Here is a 13,722-nt window from a genome sequence, read left to right on the forward strand (position 1 = left end):
GTGCTCTTTGGTGAAATGATATAACTATCAACACAGTGTCTCTAAGTTGGGAGTTTTGGAGTATTTACATGATAATATAACTGTTACTTAGTAACTATTGTATACACTGGGACAAAACATATTTTCTTGTGTGCAGAACTAATCCCATGTGCTTCCAAACACTCTTCCTGCTTCTTGTAATTTTTTAGAATGTATTTTTAAAACTTTTCCTCACAAATTGCTTCTAATTTATATCCGAATGACTGTTTGTCTATATTTATATCCCACCAAATTAAGTAAAAATTGTAGAATCATAAAAACCTGCCATACACAAAATGTATTAGTTAAAGTTCGACTATTAGACAAATGTAATGTAAAATTTCAGAAATATAATTTTATCATCTAATTTATTTGGAAGTTTATAAGGTTTTCCCATTTTAATTAATAATAAACCATAGGCCTGTATCCTACTCAATATCCAATATTCAGGCCTTCAAAACAACATCCACAATATCAGATATATTTTGATATTCTGGGCATTTCTGCCTGAGAGACTGCCCTGGCCCGTGACGTCTGCTGTAGTACCTCTCATTCACCTGTAGGTGTATCCTCAGCTCCACTGTTCACTGCAACGACGTCCATCCACCACGAAGAAACGTGCAGAAACAAAACAAACCAGCGGAGATCTTTTTCTTCTGATCTGGGCCCTTTAAACAGGTGAAAAAGACTCACGGCTTCATAAAAAGTCTGATGAACGGCTCTTTTTAGCGGAGATCTGATCAGAGTGTCAACAGAGCGTTTTTGTGGTGTGTGGTGTTAGCATAGAGGCTAGCCTGTATGTTAGCCGCTCTCTGCGTTACAAAACGCTGAAAACATAGAAAGGAAATAAACACTGTAACATAAATGTGATTAATGATTATAGATTACTGTTTTCTTCTAGTATATTTGAAACTGTCATGTTTATCCTATTATAAGATAAATGGAGAGTTTTCACAAGCTAACTGCTAACTACTTCATGTTATACCTAATACAATGTACTTAGTAGGTTAGAAATTATGTTTTCGTATAACATTTAATGATCTTTTTCATTGCTCTGTATTGTTTTACTGCTACAAAGAAAGAAAATGAAAGAAAAAAAATGAAATTAGTAAATACCCTAAGCATTGTACATTCAGCAAAGATATTTGTCTTCATTGCTTGAGAAATAAATCCACTCACTAGCAGTTTTCGAAATTTCAGCGTTTTAGAAGTTTTAGAAGTTTCAGCGTTTTTCATTGTATTTTCAGCGTTTATCATTGTATTGGGAGTGACTGTACAGCTGAATCTGCCTTTTCACTTATGAAGATGCTGTTTACTACTAGGGGTGTGCAAAAAATATCAAAATATCAATATATATCGTATCGTTTGTGATACTGTATCCTGTGATGATACAGTATTGACATTGTGGGCTGCTGTATTGATATATCGCCAAGAGTATTTTTTTGGTACATTTTATGAAATTATTTTGTTACAGTGCTACAGTTTTATTTTTTGTTTAGAGGAAGGAAACTCGTTTATGCAATACATTTGACATTTTCACTGTTTTGATGATTAAAATGGGTGTGTTTCATATTCACTTTGCACAAGAGGTGGTGTAACAGACTTGTAGTATCACAGCCATCACTCATATCAAATTGATTTGAGATATATCGTACTGAATCGTATCGAATCGAAAGGTCAATGTATTGAGATATGTATCGTATCATGGCCCATGTACCGAGGTTTGTATCGTATTGGCAGCTTCTTAATGATACCAGCCTTATTTACTAGTACTTATCTATATAAAGAATAGCTTTGCACAAGATCCTTATAAGTATGACTTTCTCCCACCCCTTTCACCTCCCTTTTAGTCAGTTAATTGCCTACAGCCCCAAACATTAGTGAGTGAAACAAATGCATTGAGAATGAACTGATAAGCATAGCTTATTTTTGGTAAAATACAAACTTCACCTTTAACTCCTCTCCTCTTCTTCTCTCTGCAGTTACGCTGGACTTTTCTGACACACGCTCAGACATGTCCTATGTCTTCATCAATGACTCGTCCCAGACTGCGGTGCCTCTGCTGCAGGCTTGTATCGACGGGGACTTACCCTTTGCCAAGAGGCTCTTGGAGACGGGCTGTGACCCGAACATCAGGGACAACCGCGGGCGCACCGGGCTGCACCTCGCCGCCGCCCGGGGCAACGTGGAGATATGCCGACTTCTGCACAAGTTTGGGGCCGATCTCCTAGCAACAGATTACCAAGGCAACACAGCCCTGCATCTGTGCGGACATGTTGATACCATACAGTTTCTGGTGTCCAATGGGCTCAAGATTGATATCTGGTAAGATTGTAAGCAGAAGCATTATGTTCTTTGTGGGGTTTGCCTGTTCTTCTCATGTATGGGTGGGTAGGCACTGATCGGTTTTCCCCATCAACCCAAAACATGCACCATATGTACAATTCTCCAGCTAATGTCATCCTGACCAGCGAAAAGATCATGGAGATGGGTCCCACTGCTCCTAATGAGGCATTGAAGGGTGGGTCCAATGCAAAGGACAAATTTCCCCTATCCTAACCAAACATGATACAGACATTGATGTAATTTTATTTGTCCTTAAGGAGTCCATGGTTGTAAAGGTTTCAAAGTATTTAGTTCAGTATATGTTTTTTGAAAAACATTGTTCAGACCTTTAAAACCATTTCTACTGTAATAGCACAGTATGTTTATTTTGTAAGAATTTATACCTTGCTGGAGATAAACATAATTTGAATACAAAGTTTTACTACAGCATTTTTAAATATATTTTACTACAGTATTTCACAAACCTTGTTCCTATGCTAAACAATTGAGGTAATTCTGTCATTTGTTTTAGAAAATATAAAAAACTTTAACACAAAATCATGATACATTTTTAAGTGATAGTTGAAAAGTGCTATGCTAGACAGTCATTGACCAGAAGAGATGTGACGATTATGTCTCTGTGCAGTAATCACAATGGCTCAACGCCGCTGGTTTTGGCGAAGCGTCGCGGTGTGAACAAAGATGCCATCCGTCTGCTGGAGGGTCTAGAGGAACAGGAAGTGAAGGGCTTCAACCGCGGAGCTCACTCCAAACTAGAGACCATGCAGATGGCCGACAGCGAGAGGTAAGAGAAGAGTCCTCTGCAGCTGATCACAGATAAAAACAGAAATCTTTGACAAACAGAGTAAATAAAACCTTTAGAACCCCTCACTCACTATTTGATATATTCTCAATACTATTTTTGGAAATTAAGCAGGGTCAGGTGTGGTTAGTGCTTGGATGGGAGACGCTGTGCATACCAGGTGCCACGAGGGGGCAGCAGTGGATCTAATGGAAACTGCACGAATGTATTAGGGTTGGTGGTGAAAGAGGCCGATGGCGCAGCTTTTTATTATGGAGAGAATGTATATTGCCTTATAAATCTAAAGCATTTTAATGTATTGTTACCACATGTTTGAAAGTGGTTATGAAGTTTACTACTGTACGGCCATGTTTTCTATTCTAATTTATGCAACAAATGATATGATTCATTTTAATTAATGTCATAGCCCTGAATGATATACTAGTGCACCCCCCCAACTCACCTTGTAGTTGCTAGAATAGGATCCAGAAGAAACTCTGTAACCAAAAAATGTTTTCATCAATAATATAGTTCTAGGCTTGCCTTCACTTTATACGCCACTCCACTCTTTTATCTCTTAAATGTAACAGACCATAGTGTAACATTGAGGGTATTCCATCAAAGTTGCTTAACAAGTCCAGATTCATCCTGAAATCCAGATAGAGGTGGAAATGAACTCCGTCTCCATCTTAAGCCTCAAGTCGTTCCAGGGTAGAAAGACATCTGAGTCTGACCGACCAAAGGTAATTCAGGCCTGAAGTTTAAGCTGCACTTTGTGCATGCTCCTGGTGATTCTGGCAAGGGCAGATCAATGGAGCAACGACATCACACAGACTTTTCTATAGTTTGTGCCTTTTTGATGAGTGCAGCGACCACAGACACGAGTGTCCTGTGCATAGACGTTTATGGGCTGTAAAAGTCTTAAGGGACAAAACTACAAAAGTCACTTTTTGAACTGTATCAGACAGAGACAAGTGCTCTAACACAGGTGTGTGAGTGCACATGGTGAAACATTTGACTCAACTGTTTCCTTAGACCAGGGGTCATAAAATAAGGCCCGCAGGCCGACTCTGACTCGCCACACCCCTTTGATCGGCCCACCAGTCCCTCTTCCCCCTCCAGTTGAACTGGCCATATGAGGCAAATGTTAAAAGTTGTCATGGCCTATTTTTTTTTATTCTTCATCTTGTATTTAGTTGATTTTTTTTTCAATTAAAAAAAGATATTTTTGTGAAGTTTTTATATTTATATTTGATGAACGTATTTACATTTGCTGCCAAATTTGCAGCTGAATTTTCATCACCTAAAAAGCTCGACATCAAACAGTGACAGTCAACGCACATGCAGAGTTCTGTAGTGCAGTTAATGTCAACCTTTCATACATAACACTTGCCAGAGAGTGCCAAGTTTTCAAAGAACAGTGGATGACCAATTATTTTTTTGTTCGGTGTAAGGACTGTGCAGTTTGATGTGTAAAGAAAGTGTGGCTGTTTTCAAAGAATATAATCTGCGTCGTGAGGGTCATACAATTCTTAAGTTATATATAAGTTATACGGCCTTAGCTAAAATAATCTTGACAGTTAAAAGATGTTAAAAAAAAACAAGGCACTCACTGGTTCAAAATAAAATGCCTTTATTAGTTTACAGCATGTCTTAATGGACAACTTAAAAAGTCCCGACGCGTTTCAGCCTATGGCTTTCCTCAGGGGACAAACCGCCCTGTCCCCTGACAGTGAACCAGTGGGTGCCTTGGGTTTTTTTGCATCTTTGTACTGACTTCCCTTCCCAAAGAGCACCACTGAGTTGGATCTACTGTGTATTATCCTCTGGAGGTCCAGGAAGCGCTTCTTCTGAAACATTTTTTTAATCTTGACAGTTAGCCCGAGCCCAGTCCTGACCAGGTTTGTTTCCGGGTGCTTGTTACTGCAGCAACACAGCCCCTCCTCTGGTTAGTCACTTTGGTAGAACTGAAGTGAGTCTTTGATAAGCCTGGATTGCCCAAATAAGTCAGTCAGGCTTTCACTTTAAATCGCTTCATGGAAGACCCCATTGTTCAGTACAAATCATATATTTCTTCTTGCAGTGCGATGGAGAGCCACTCGCTCCTGAATCCAAACCTGCAGAGCACAGAGGGCGTGCTGTCTAGTTTCCGCACCACATGGCAGGAGTTTGTGGAGGACCTGGGCTTCTGGAGAGTTCTGCTTTTGCTCGTCGTCATAGCACTGCTGTCTCTGGGCATCGCCTACTATGTCAGCGGAGTCCTGCCATTCTCCACCAGCCAGCTTGAGCTCGTGCACTAAGACTACACCCACACCACCCACAGGACAGTACAAGACAATACACAGTTTAACACTACCAGACAAAGGTTTGGACACACTTTTTCATTTATGTTGTTTCTCTTTTTTGTCATTTTATTTTTATTGACGGTTTTACAAAATAGTAAAAGAACAACAAGTGCAGTTGGAGGTATACTAGTACATGCATAGACAGAGCAGCACAAACCATTCACTAGACTTCGTTTGCTTTGATCACAGTGGCCAATTGACACTTCTAGATTCAATTTCAGGGGACTTGAATATTAAATATAAAATATATTTAAAGTTTTTTCCTTTACTACATAATTCTTATATATTGCATCATATATTTGATGTCTTCTGTATGTATCTAAAGTGTCCAAACTTTTGACTGGTTGTGTACTTAATTATTGGGAGAAAGTCTGGTTACACTTTATAATAACTACTAATTAACTACTAACTAATCTTAATTAGCCTCAATAAAGCATGAAAAAAGACTTATCGGTAATTCATAATGAATGAACAAATAGTTTATTAAGAATGACTGGCGCTTATTTAGGTTCAGATTTGTAACCCTAACCTTTAGATTAGCAGTATAGATTATGGGGATATGTAAGTAGTTACTAAATCTGAATCTTCTTAAAAGGTACATTTTGTATCTTTTCTGGTGGAGGGTCCGTCAAATGCTTTTCTCCATATACTGTAGATGTTATTGCTTTGTCTGTAATGTTTCACAGTATGGTCTTAAACCTCTCTATCCGTATGGAGACCAAACCAGACCAAGTTACAGGTCAGATCTGTGGAGAGGCAACCCTGCTCATTCAGAATGCCTGTTTTTCAAGGTATTTTTTGAGCTATAAAACCACCTGCAATTTAATATATGTATGGTAGAGCTGTTTAAAGTCATACAGTGGAACATTCCAGGCAGAGCAATGACATATCCAGTGAAACAAGCAGGAGATGGACCCCAAACCAAAAGTAGTAGTGCACAATTTGTTCATTTTGAATTAAGTCTTTCTTCATGTTTTTTATTAAGACCAGTTGGGTGTAGGTATTATAAATGTCATAGAATGTCTACTATTTTCTCTCTGATTTGGTCATCTGTCACAAGGTCTTAGACTTGTTAGATTTAAAATAATGAGCTTGTACAGTAAAGGTATTTCCGGCTGCAAGTACAAATATTTCCAAGATTAAAGTTAACTTAAAATGAATCTTTAGATTTTTGTTATCTTGTGCTATGAGTGGGTTGCTTAGGCATATCAAGTAGTTATCAATGCATTTCCACTTTGGAGTAGCTGACAGGTTAAAGAAAAGCTGTTCTAATTTGGTGGTAGCAGCCTACTTCTGTTGTGGCTGAAGTGTGTTGCCCAGTGGCACAACATCAGTCCCCAATGCAGGAAATGGGGATCAAATTGGCAACCTTTGACGGGGTGGTAAATATATTTATAAACTGAGCTGTTGTTGCTCTAATATTATAATCTTTGTATGTAAACTAATAGGGTTAACAAACTTTCTCCATAGGTGCAATCATACTCTGTCCAGGTTTAGTCCAGGTTTAGTCCCACTTCAGTCTCAGTTTTGTAGTGGTTTCATGTCCAGAGGTGGGTAGTGTAGCCGAAAGTTGTACTTGAGTAATGTTACTTCAAAATAATATTACTCAAGTCGAAGTGCAAAGTAGTGGTCCAAGAAGTTAGAGTTAACTTAGAGTAACTGTCAGGACGTAAGATCTGATTTATAATTTAAAGTTAATGTAATTTGAATGACAAAACATTAAGCACACACAAAATCTGCTCTGAAATTTTCATCTCATTTCATTTTATCAACATAAAGCTTTTGTCACTTGTAGACTTACTCAAATAATTATACTGCTACTTAAATGAAAATATTACTCAAGTAGGAGTAAAAGTACGCTACTAGAAAAGAACTTTGAAAAAAACAGTTTCTTTAAAAAGTTACTCAAGTAAATGTAACTGAGTACTACCCACTTCTGATCACAGTAGTATTAGTAGTAGTAGTAGTAATCTCTGGAAATGTTCTCTTGTCATCTTCTCCAAACTTGACATATTAAAACAGTTAGCCACGTTCACATTCACACAAAACAGAAATGCTCTTTGTATATAAAAATGTATGATTGCCTCAGCTGACAGGAACAATTACTGTAATATGAAGTAACAGTCTTTCTATTGTCTCATTTGTATTGTATTATTTGTGATTAGTTAATTTTATCTGTTACAAGCTGTACATTGTCTATTGTAATCTATTTATCACTTATTTTCCATGTATTTTGTCTAATTTGCATATGACTTTTGCCTGTTAAAATGCTTTGTATAGGTTTGTTTGCATAATCCTGTGCCTTTTGAAGGACACGCTTCACCTGTGACATTCCTGCTTTAAGTCATGCAGTTTACCTTTGCAGCCGATCAATAATGAAAGACAGTGTTGTACATTTATTATTTTAATGTTCAATCTTAATTATAGGAACCTAATTTAACAAACAAATAAACTCTTCTAAAATTATCTGTATGTACTGACTCTTATTCTGCAACTTCATCATTGGATGCATGTGGTATGGTATTGGAGTATAGTTCCCAAAAGCTTGGTGCAATTTTATTATTGTTTCTTTAAAGATATAAGATATATGGCAAATATACAGCTCAAACTGTCAACTGTGTGTGTGTCTGTGTATCTGTGTATATCTGTGTATAGAAAATGCACACACATTAATTTGCTTTACAGTTGTGTTGTGCATTTTTCATTCACTGGAAAGCTTCTGTTGTAGTCACAGCTGCCCTTGGTGGAAGTAAGGCTGCCAATCTGCGCCATTGCCCTGTTTGACCAAGACAAACACTCACACACCATAGTCATACAAAGTGCCTGTTACAGGTTAAACTACTCATTTTACTTAAACATTTATAATTTAAGTTTTTGCAAAAAAAAAATTTAAATCTCTCCTCACAGTCACACATGACACTTGCAAATGTTAGTTCCATCTACATAAGGACACAGAAGTTTGAAAACATGAAACAAAACTTTATTCATCATAATAAAATGTAAACACAGTCAAGTCTTATTGTACCATATCATTCCTTCCAGGTGACAACAATCCCTGTGTTTTCCATGTGTTACTTTCCATTTTCAAAACTAATAACAGTGAAATAATAATAAGAACACCTGCAATTGTTTTTTTTTTTTGTTTTTTTTTTTGAGCCAGGTCTCTCTCTCTCTCTGTTTGGTTGGGAGGTTGGTTATAGATAAGTTGGGGATCCCTATACACTTTGCATCAAGCAGATTTTCTTTGTTAGACACATTAGTTTATCAGTTGTTGCCACCCTTGTTGTATTGAGTTTTCCAAATTCTCCTTTTTAGATCAGGTAGGCTAGGCTTTTTGATTTCTTTCCTTTTGCAGCCAAGTTTTCAGTTAGGGCCTGTTTTGTTATATTTTTGGTTTGTTGATTTGGCACAACTGGCACATGCCTTCTCCCACCAACCTTTTGTTTGTTTTTACACGTATTGGTGAATGTTTGGCCTAAAAATAAAAAGTGCCAAACCTACTTGCCTCAAGGATTGTTTTATACTCGTTGTGTACCTTGTTGGGCATAGGGGACATAACATAACATATTTTTTTACTTTAAAGCTTTCAGGTCAAGATTCGTTTTATCAATCAATCAAATAGTAAGAATCAATACAGCTACAGAGAAAATACGTAATAACACAGAAAGTACGGAGATAGTCCAGAGTGTGGGAGAGGGCGTGGCCTGCAAAGACAGAAATAGTGTTACTACATTTAATACAATATGTACATGTTAATGATCTGCATGGAACTACAGAGAAATATTCTAGAGTAACTTCTGGTGGAGGGTCAGTCAAATGCTATTTTCCATAAAGATGTTTTTTGCTTTATCTGGAATATTTCACAGTATATACAGCATTAAATCTTTCTATCATCATGGAGACCGAACCAGACCAAGTTACAGGTTAGATCTGTGGAGAGGCAACCTCGCTCACAGTCAGAATGCCTGCTTTCTAGGTATTTTGGATGTGTAAAACCATTTGTAATTGAATAAATGTAAGGGTAGATCTGTTTAATGTCACACTATGGAACATTCCAGGCAGATCAATGACATTCATAGAAACAAGCATGTGATGGACCCTCAGCCAAAATGTTTCACAGTACACCTTCAAATAAACAAAAGAGAAACAGAAAGTGGTGGCCTTATTCAAAACCAAAGATGTGATTATGATCGCTGCACAAGCCATTTGAAATTATGATGTCATCAAACTTTAAAATTAGAACATAACCTAGTGTCGGAGGTGGGGAGCAATTAGTTACATTTACTTCAGTAACTTTTATAAAGAAATTGTACTATTCAGAGTATTTTTCTGGAAGCACACCTTTACTTCTATTTGAGAAATATGTTTATTGAAGTAACAGTACTCTTATTTGAGTAAAAGTTTTGGTTACTCTTCCAGCTGTGAGTAAATCTAAGTGGATTAAGGATTTGAACATTTGTGTTTTTTGCACTGCTCCTTCAGATATACTGTAGTTTTTCTAATTTTTGTGTCTATCCTTTGAAAATACCAGATTTTGTGCATTATTTTATGTTTTGTCCTTCAAATTACATTAAGTTCAAGTTCAAACCACTGTGTTTTTAAACTCTATACACCTTCACTAGAATCATTTGGATCATTTCAGCCCTGGAATTTCCTATCTCAGCTGAATTAAATGTAAAAGGTAGCTATTGAAAACTTTTTTTTTTTTTTTTTTCAGAAACTTGGTTTCTGAGCTATGTTTTTGACAAAGTAACAACAGTCAATTTTGTGTAATAAAGAACCTTTAAGTTACTCTTATTTGAGTAGTTTTCCAAAATAATTGTTTACTTTTACTTGCGTAAATTCTTGGACCACAACTTTGTACTTTCACTTGAGTAATATTATTTTTAAGGAACATTACTCTTACAGTACCTGAGTACAAATTTTGACTTCTCTACCACATCTGCCTAATGTTTCATTAGTGCATAGATAAGTTCTGAATACTCACAGCATTGCTTTCCGTGATGAGAAGGCTCTGATTCCCATTTGCGTTACTGACCCTGAGTTGGAGTACGGTCTGGGTGTAGTACTTCTCAGAGGCCTGGACCTGACAGAAGAATGATCTGATCCTGGTCTCGACTGTGGACAGACTGAAGGGTGAGGGACAGGTCTCCTCTGTTATAGGCATCCTGGGACATCTTCACTCTGCCTCTGAACCTTTCAGTGACAAAAAATATATATAATAATAATAATTAAAGGTCCTATATTACACAAACTGGATTCTTGTGAGCTTGTGAGCCTAAATGTACTTCAGGGGATATCCATGCCTGGGCACGGTTTGATTGGGTTACTGTGTGTGCGCTGTTAAACAAGTCTCTTACACATACAATTACAATCATACACTAACTAGCATTAGCCACAGTTTTTCACCTTTTTGTTGAAAATCAAACACCAAATCAGTACGACCATGAACGCTTGTATTGATCACAGGCTCTTGAAAATGTGTTGTTTAAATCTTTTCTGTGTTTTTTTCTTGAGTGTTCAACAATCTTGAAACTTTTTTTGTCAGTATGCAAATGTGTGTGTTGTGTCATTAGTTGTGAAGTTTCTGGTGGGACCTGGAAGTGACGTCACACTTAATAACTCTATATTCTCAGCCCTAATAATAATGCCGACATCAGTTTAATTATAAAATAGGCCTCACCTGTCTCCATAAAGTATCTTCTTGGGCTCAAATCTGTGTTCAATGACCAGCTCTGACCCTCTTTTCCAGCGCACACTCTTTATTGCTTCTTCTCTGGTTTTGAAGTAACATGGCAGCTTCACAGATCCTCCCAATGAGCAGCACATATCATATGGGACCAGAACCTTCAGCTGAAAGAGAGAGAACTTTTGAGCGGTCAAAAGAATAAAAAATCGGATACTAACCAATACCAAGACTAGAATCAAAACTAGATATTCATTTGAGCAGGTATTGATTCTAAAAAAGTCACATTCACAGGACAAAAATGTACTTTTCCATAACAGTATTAAAACGGTCTAGGACTTAGCTTTTTTTGAAAAGTCCCTTAATTTGAACAATGTGAAGAGTTAGAATCAGACCTTTTATTGTTTGGAAAATCCTATCTTGAACACAAACAATGTTGTTTAATAACTTCATTCCCTCTTCAGAGCACTATCACAACACAATCAGTGTTCATCCCACTAATTGTGAAGATGTAGTGTGTTGTTTTGTATCACATTTTTGTATATTTATGGAGAATAGTCATGTGGGAGCATGGGTGACATAGTCTTGCTGGCAGAGCTTTGGATAGGATTGTACAGATCATAATAAGGGTTCAAATAAGGCCGGGGAGAGATCACTAGGTTACTGAAACATGCACAGATGACATATACAATCATTTCAAGCATGTTTTTGATGACTCCTTTAATAAAATGGGTTAGTTATTGTTTTGTTACTGGATGCTTTACCTCAAGGACTTTTGCAATGGGACTACAGTTAAGTATATAGATTCCTTCGTCGTTGATCATCGCCTGTTTAAACTCTACGCCGCCCCCTGGAGTCAACCGATCTTCATAGCCAGACGCTGGAGACCACTGACCCTTTCTAAAAATGGCCACATGTTGAGGTGCGTGTTGAGGTGTTAGCTGGTGTTGAAGCAGAGACCCACTCGGGCATCGTTCTGGGTCAACCAGGGTCACTCTCTCCCCAACCAATGTCTCCACATAAGCTCCAGAACCTCCAGAAATGCAGCGCAGTAGAAACAACAACAACATCATGTAGGGGGTCCAGGCCTAAAACAAAATTACAAAACATGGCTATAAATTATGTTTAGAAAAAGGTTTGTGAATCAGATACTAATTGATGCAACTGAAACCGAAAATAGATACTCATTTGAGCAGGTATTCATACTAAGTTAAATCACAATCACAGGACAGAAATTAACCTTTTCTGAAAAGCTTTAGAATGATCTTGAGCTGTGTTACGAGCCAGGCCCTTGTGGGTTGTAGGGGAGGACTTGTTAGCTTTGTGCCCAGGTCTTCTGGCCTGCCCCTGTGATCAGCTTTGTTTTATGCACCACACTCACATCGCACATACACCATTTCCATTTGCATAGTACACACCAAACTACACTACTGTCTACAACATCAACATTATGTTGTGAATATTATTCGTATTACATATTTTGTAAATTAAAACCTTATTATGAGTATGTTAAACTTGGTATCATATCCCCTTTTTGTTGTGCACCTGAGCCAGGCATAACAAGCCGTATCACAACAAGTATAAAAGCACATAGACTAGTATACGCCCATGGACGACTATGGAACCTACCTGGACCATTGAGGGATTGCACAGATATAAGGCCACAAGGGAATATAAAAGAAAGTACTGACATTTAATGTTGAAAATCACATTCTATTTTAAAGAAAGTGTTTTTTGTTATCATTGTGGTGTCAGAATTGTCATGGAGTATTGAGTCTATTCCTTAGTGTTGAAATCGAGTCTGAAATTTTTGTACCACAACAGTGACAAGTGACTCTAAGATAAAGTTTTTTTTTTTTTTTGCCATATTTTATTTTTGCTTTTTGTCTGAGTTATACAATACACAACAAAAACATAGTTGAACGACAAAACCCCATGCCCACCCCGCTCACCCACAAAAAAAAAAAAAGAAGAGGGAGGCTGCTTCTCACAACCACACATTTCAATAGTTCACATAGATACACAGAGGTCAGTTGAGGCGACGTTCATATAATCCAAGTAAGGCTGCCATATTCTAACAAAGGTGTTGTAAGCCTTTCTGAGGCTATAAGTGATCTTTTCCAAAGGCACACAGTTGTTCATTTCTGAGTACCATCTTGTAATGAGAGGGGGGGAATCAGACTTCCAGGTAACTGCAATGCATTTTCTTGCCACTGCCAATGAAATTTCTAAAAATTTTATTTTGTATTTATTTATTGATTCAATTTTCTCAAAATTTCCAAGTAGGCAAAATTCAGGATCAAGAGGTATTGAAGTTTTTGTGATTGTGGATATGGCTTGGCAAAAGTCAAACCAAAAACTTTTTACTTTGACACATGTCCAGGTACAATGCAAAAATGAGCCCAATTCTACAGAACATCGGAAACATTGATCAGAAAAATCTTTTTTTGTCTTATGAATTTTTTCTGGGGTTAGATATAACTGATGAAGGAAATTATAATGTATAAGTCTATATCGAGCATTAGTGGTGGCAGATAAACTATCTT

At 37.3% G+C, this 13,722-nt stretch overlaps 2 protein-coding genes across 2 annotated transcripts; one reads left to right on the plus strand and one right to left on the minus strand.

Moving 5' to 3' along the window:
• The first annotated feature begins 577 nt into the window (after nucleotides 1-577).
• LOC110158309 (ankyrin repeat domain-containing protein 46) lies at nucleotides 578-6,282 on the plus strand. The gene is made up of 4 exons (XM_020922763.2): nucleotides 578-696; nucleotides 2,001-2,343; nucleotides 2,990-3,148; nucleotides 5,229-6,282. Exons 2-4 carry the CDS (start codon nucleotides 2,033-2,035, stop codon nucleotides 5,443-5,445), a joined length of 687 nt encoding a protein of 228 aa, XP_020778422.1. The 5' UTR covers nucleotides 578-696; nucleotides 2,001-2,032; the 3' UTR covers nucleotides 5,446-6,282.
• Nucleotides 6,283-10,562: 4,280 nt separating this feature from the next.
• LOC129410827 (uncharacterized) lies at nucleotides 10,563-12,814 on the minus strand. The gene is made up of 4 exons (XM_055159722.1): nucleotides 12,806-12,814; nucleotides 11,941-12,264; nucleotides 11,174-11,343; nucleotides 10,563-10,686 (listed from the first exon to the last, which is right to left on the minus strand). The coding sequence occupies exons 1-4, from the start codon at nucleotides 12,812-12,814 to the stop codon at nucleotides 10,563-10,565; spliced, it is 627 nt and encodes a 208-aa protein (XP_055015697.1).
• Between the last annotated feature and the right edge of the window lie 908 nt (nucleotides 12,815-13,722).

Source organism: Boleophthalmus pectinirostris, unplaced genomic scaffold, assembly GCF_026225935.1.
Source record: "Boleophthalmus pectinirostris isolate CB_2022bp ecotype Guang Dong unplaced genomic scaffold, ASM2622593v1 HiC_scaffold_2508, whole genome shotgun sequence".
In the NCBI taxonomy this organism is placed as follows: domain Eukaryota; kingdom Metazoa; phylum Chordata; class Actinopteri; order Gobiiformes; family Gobiidae; genus Boleophthalmus; species Boleophthalmus pectinirostris.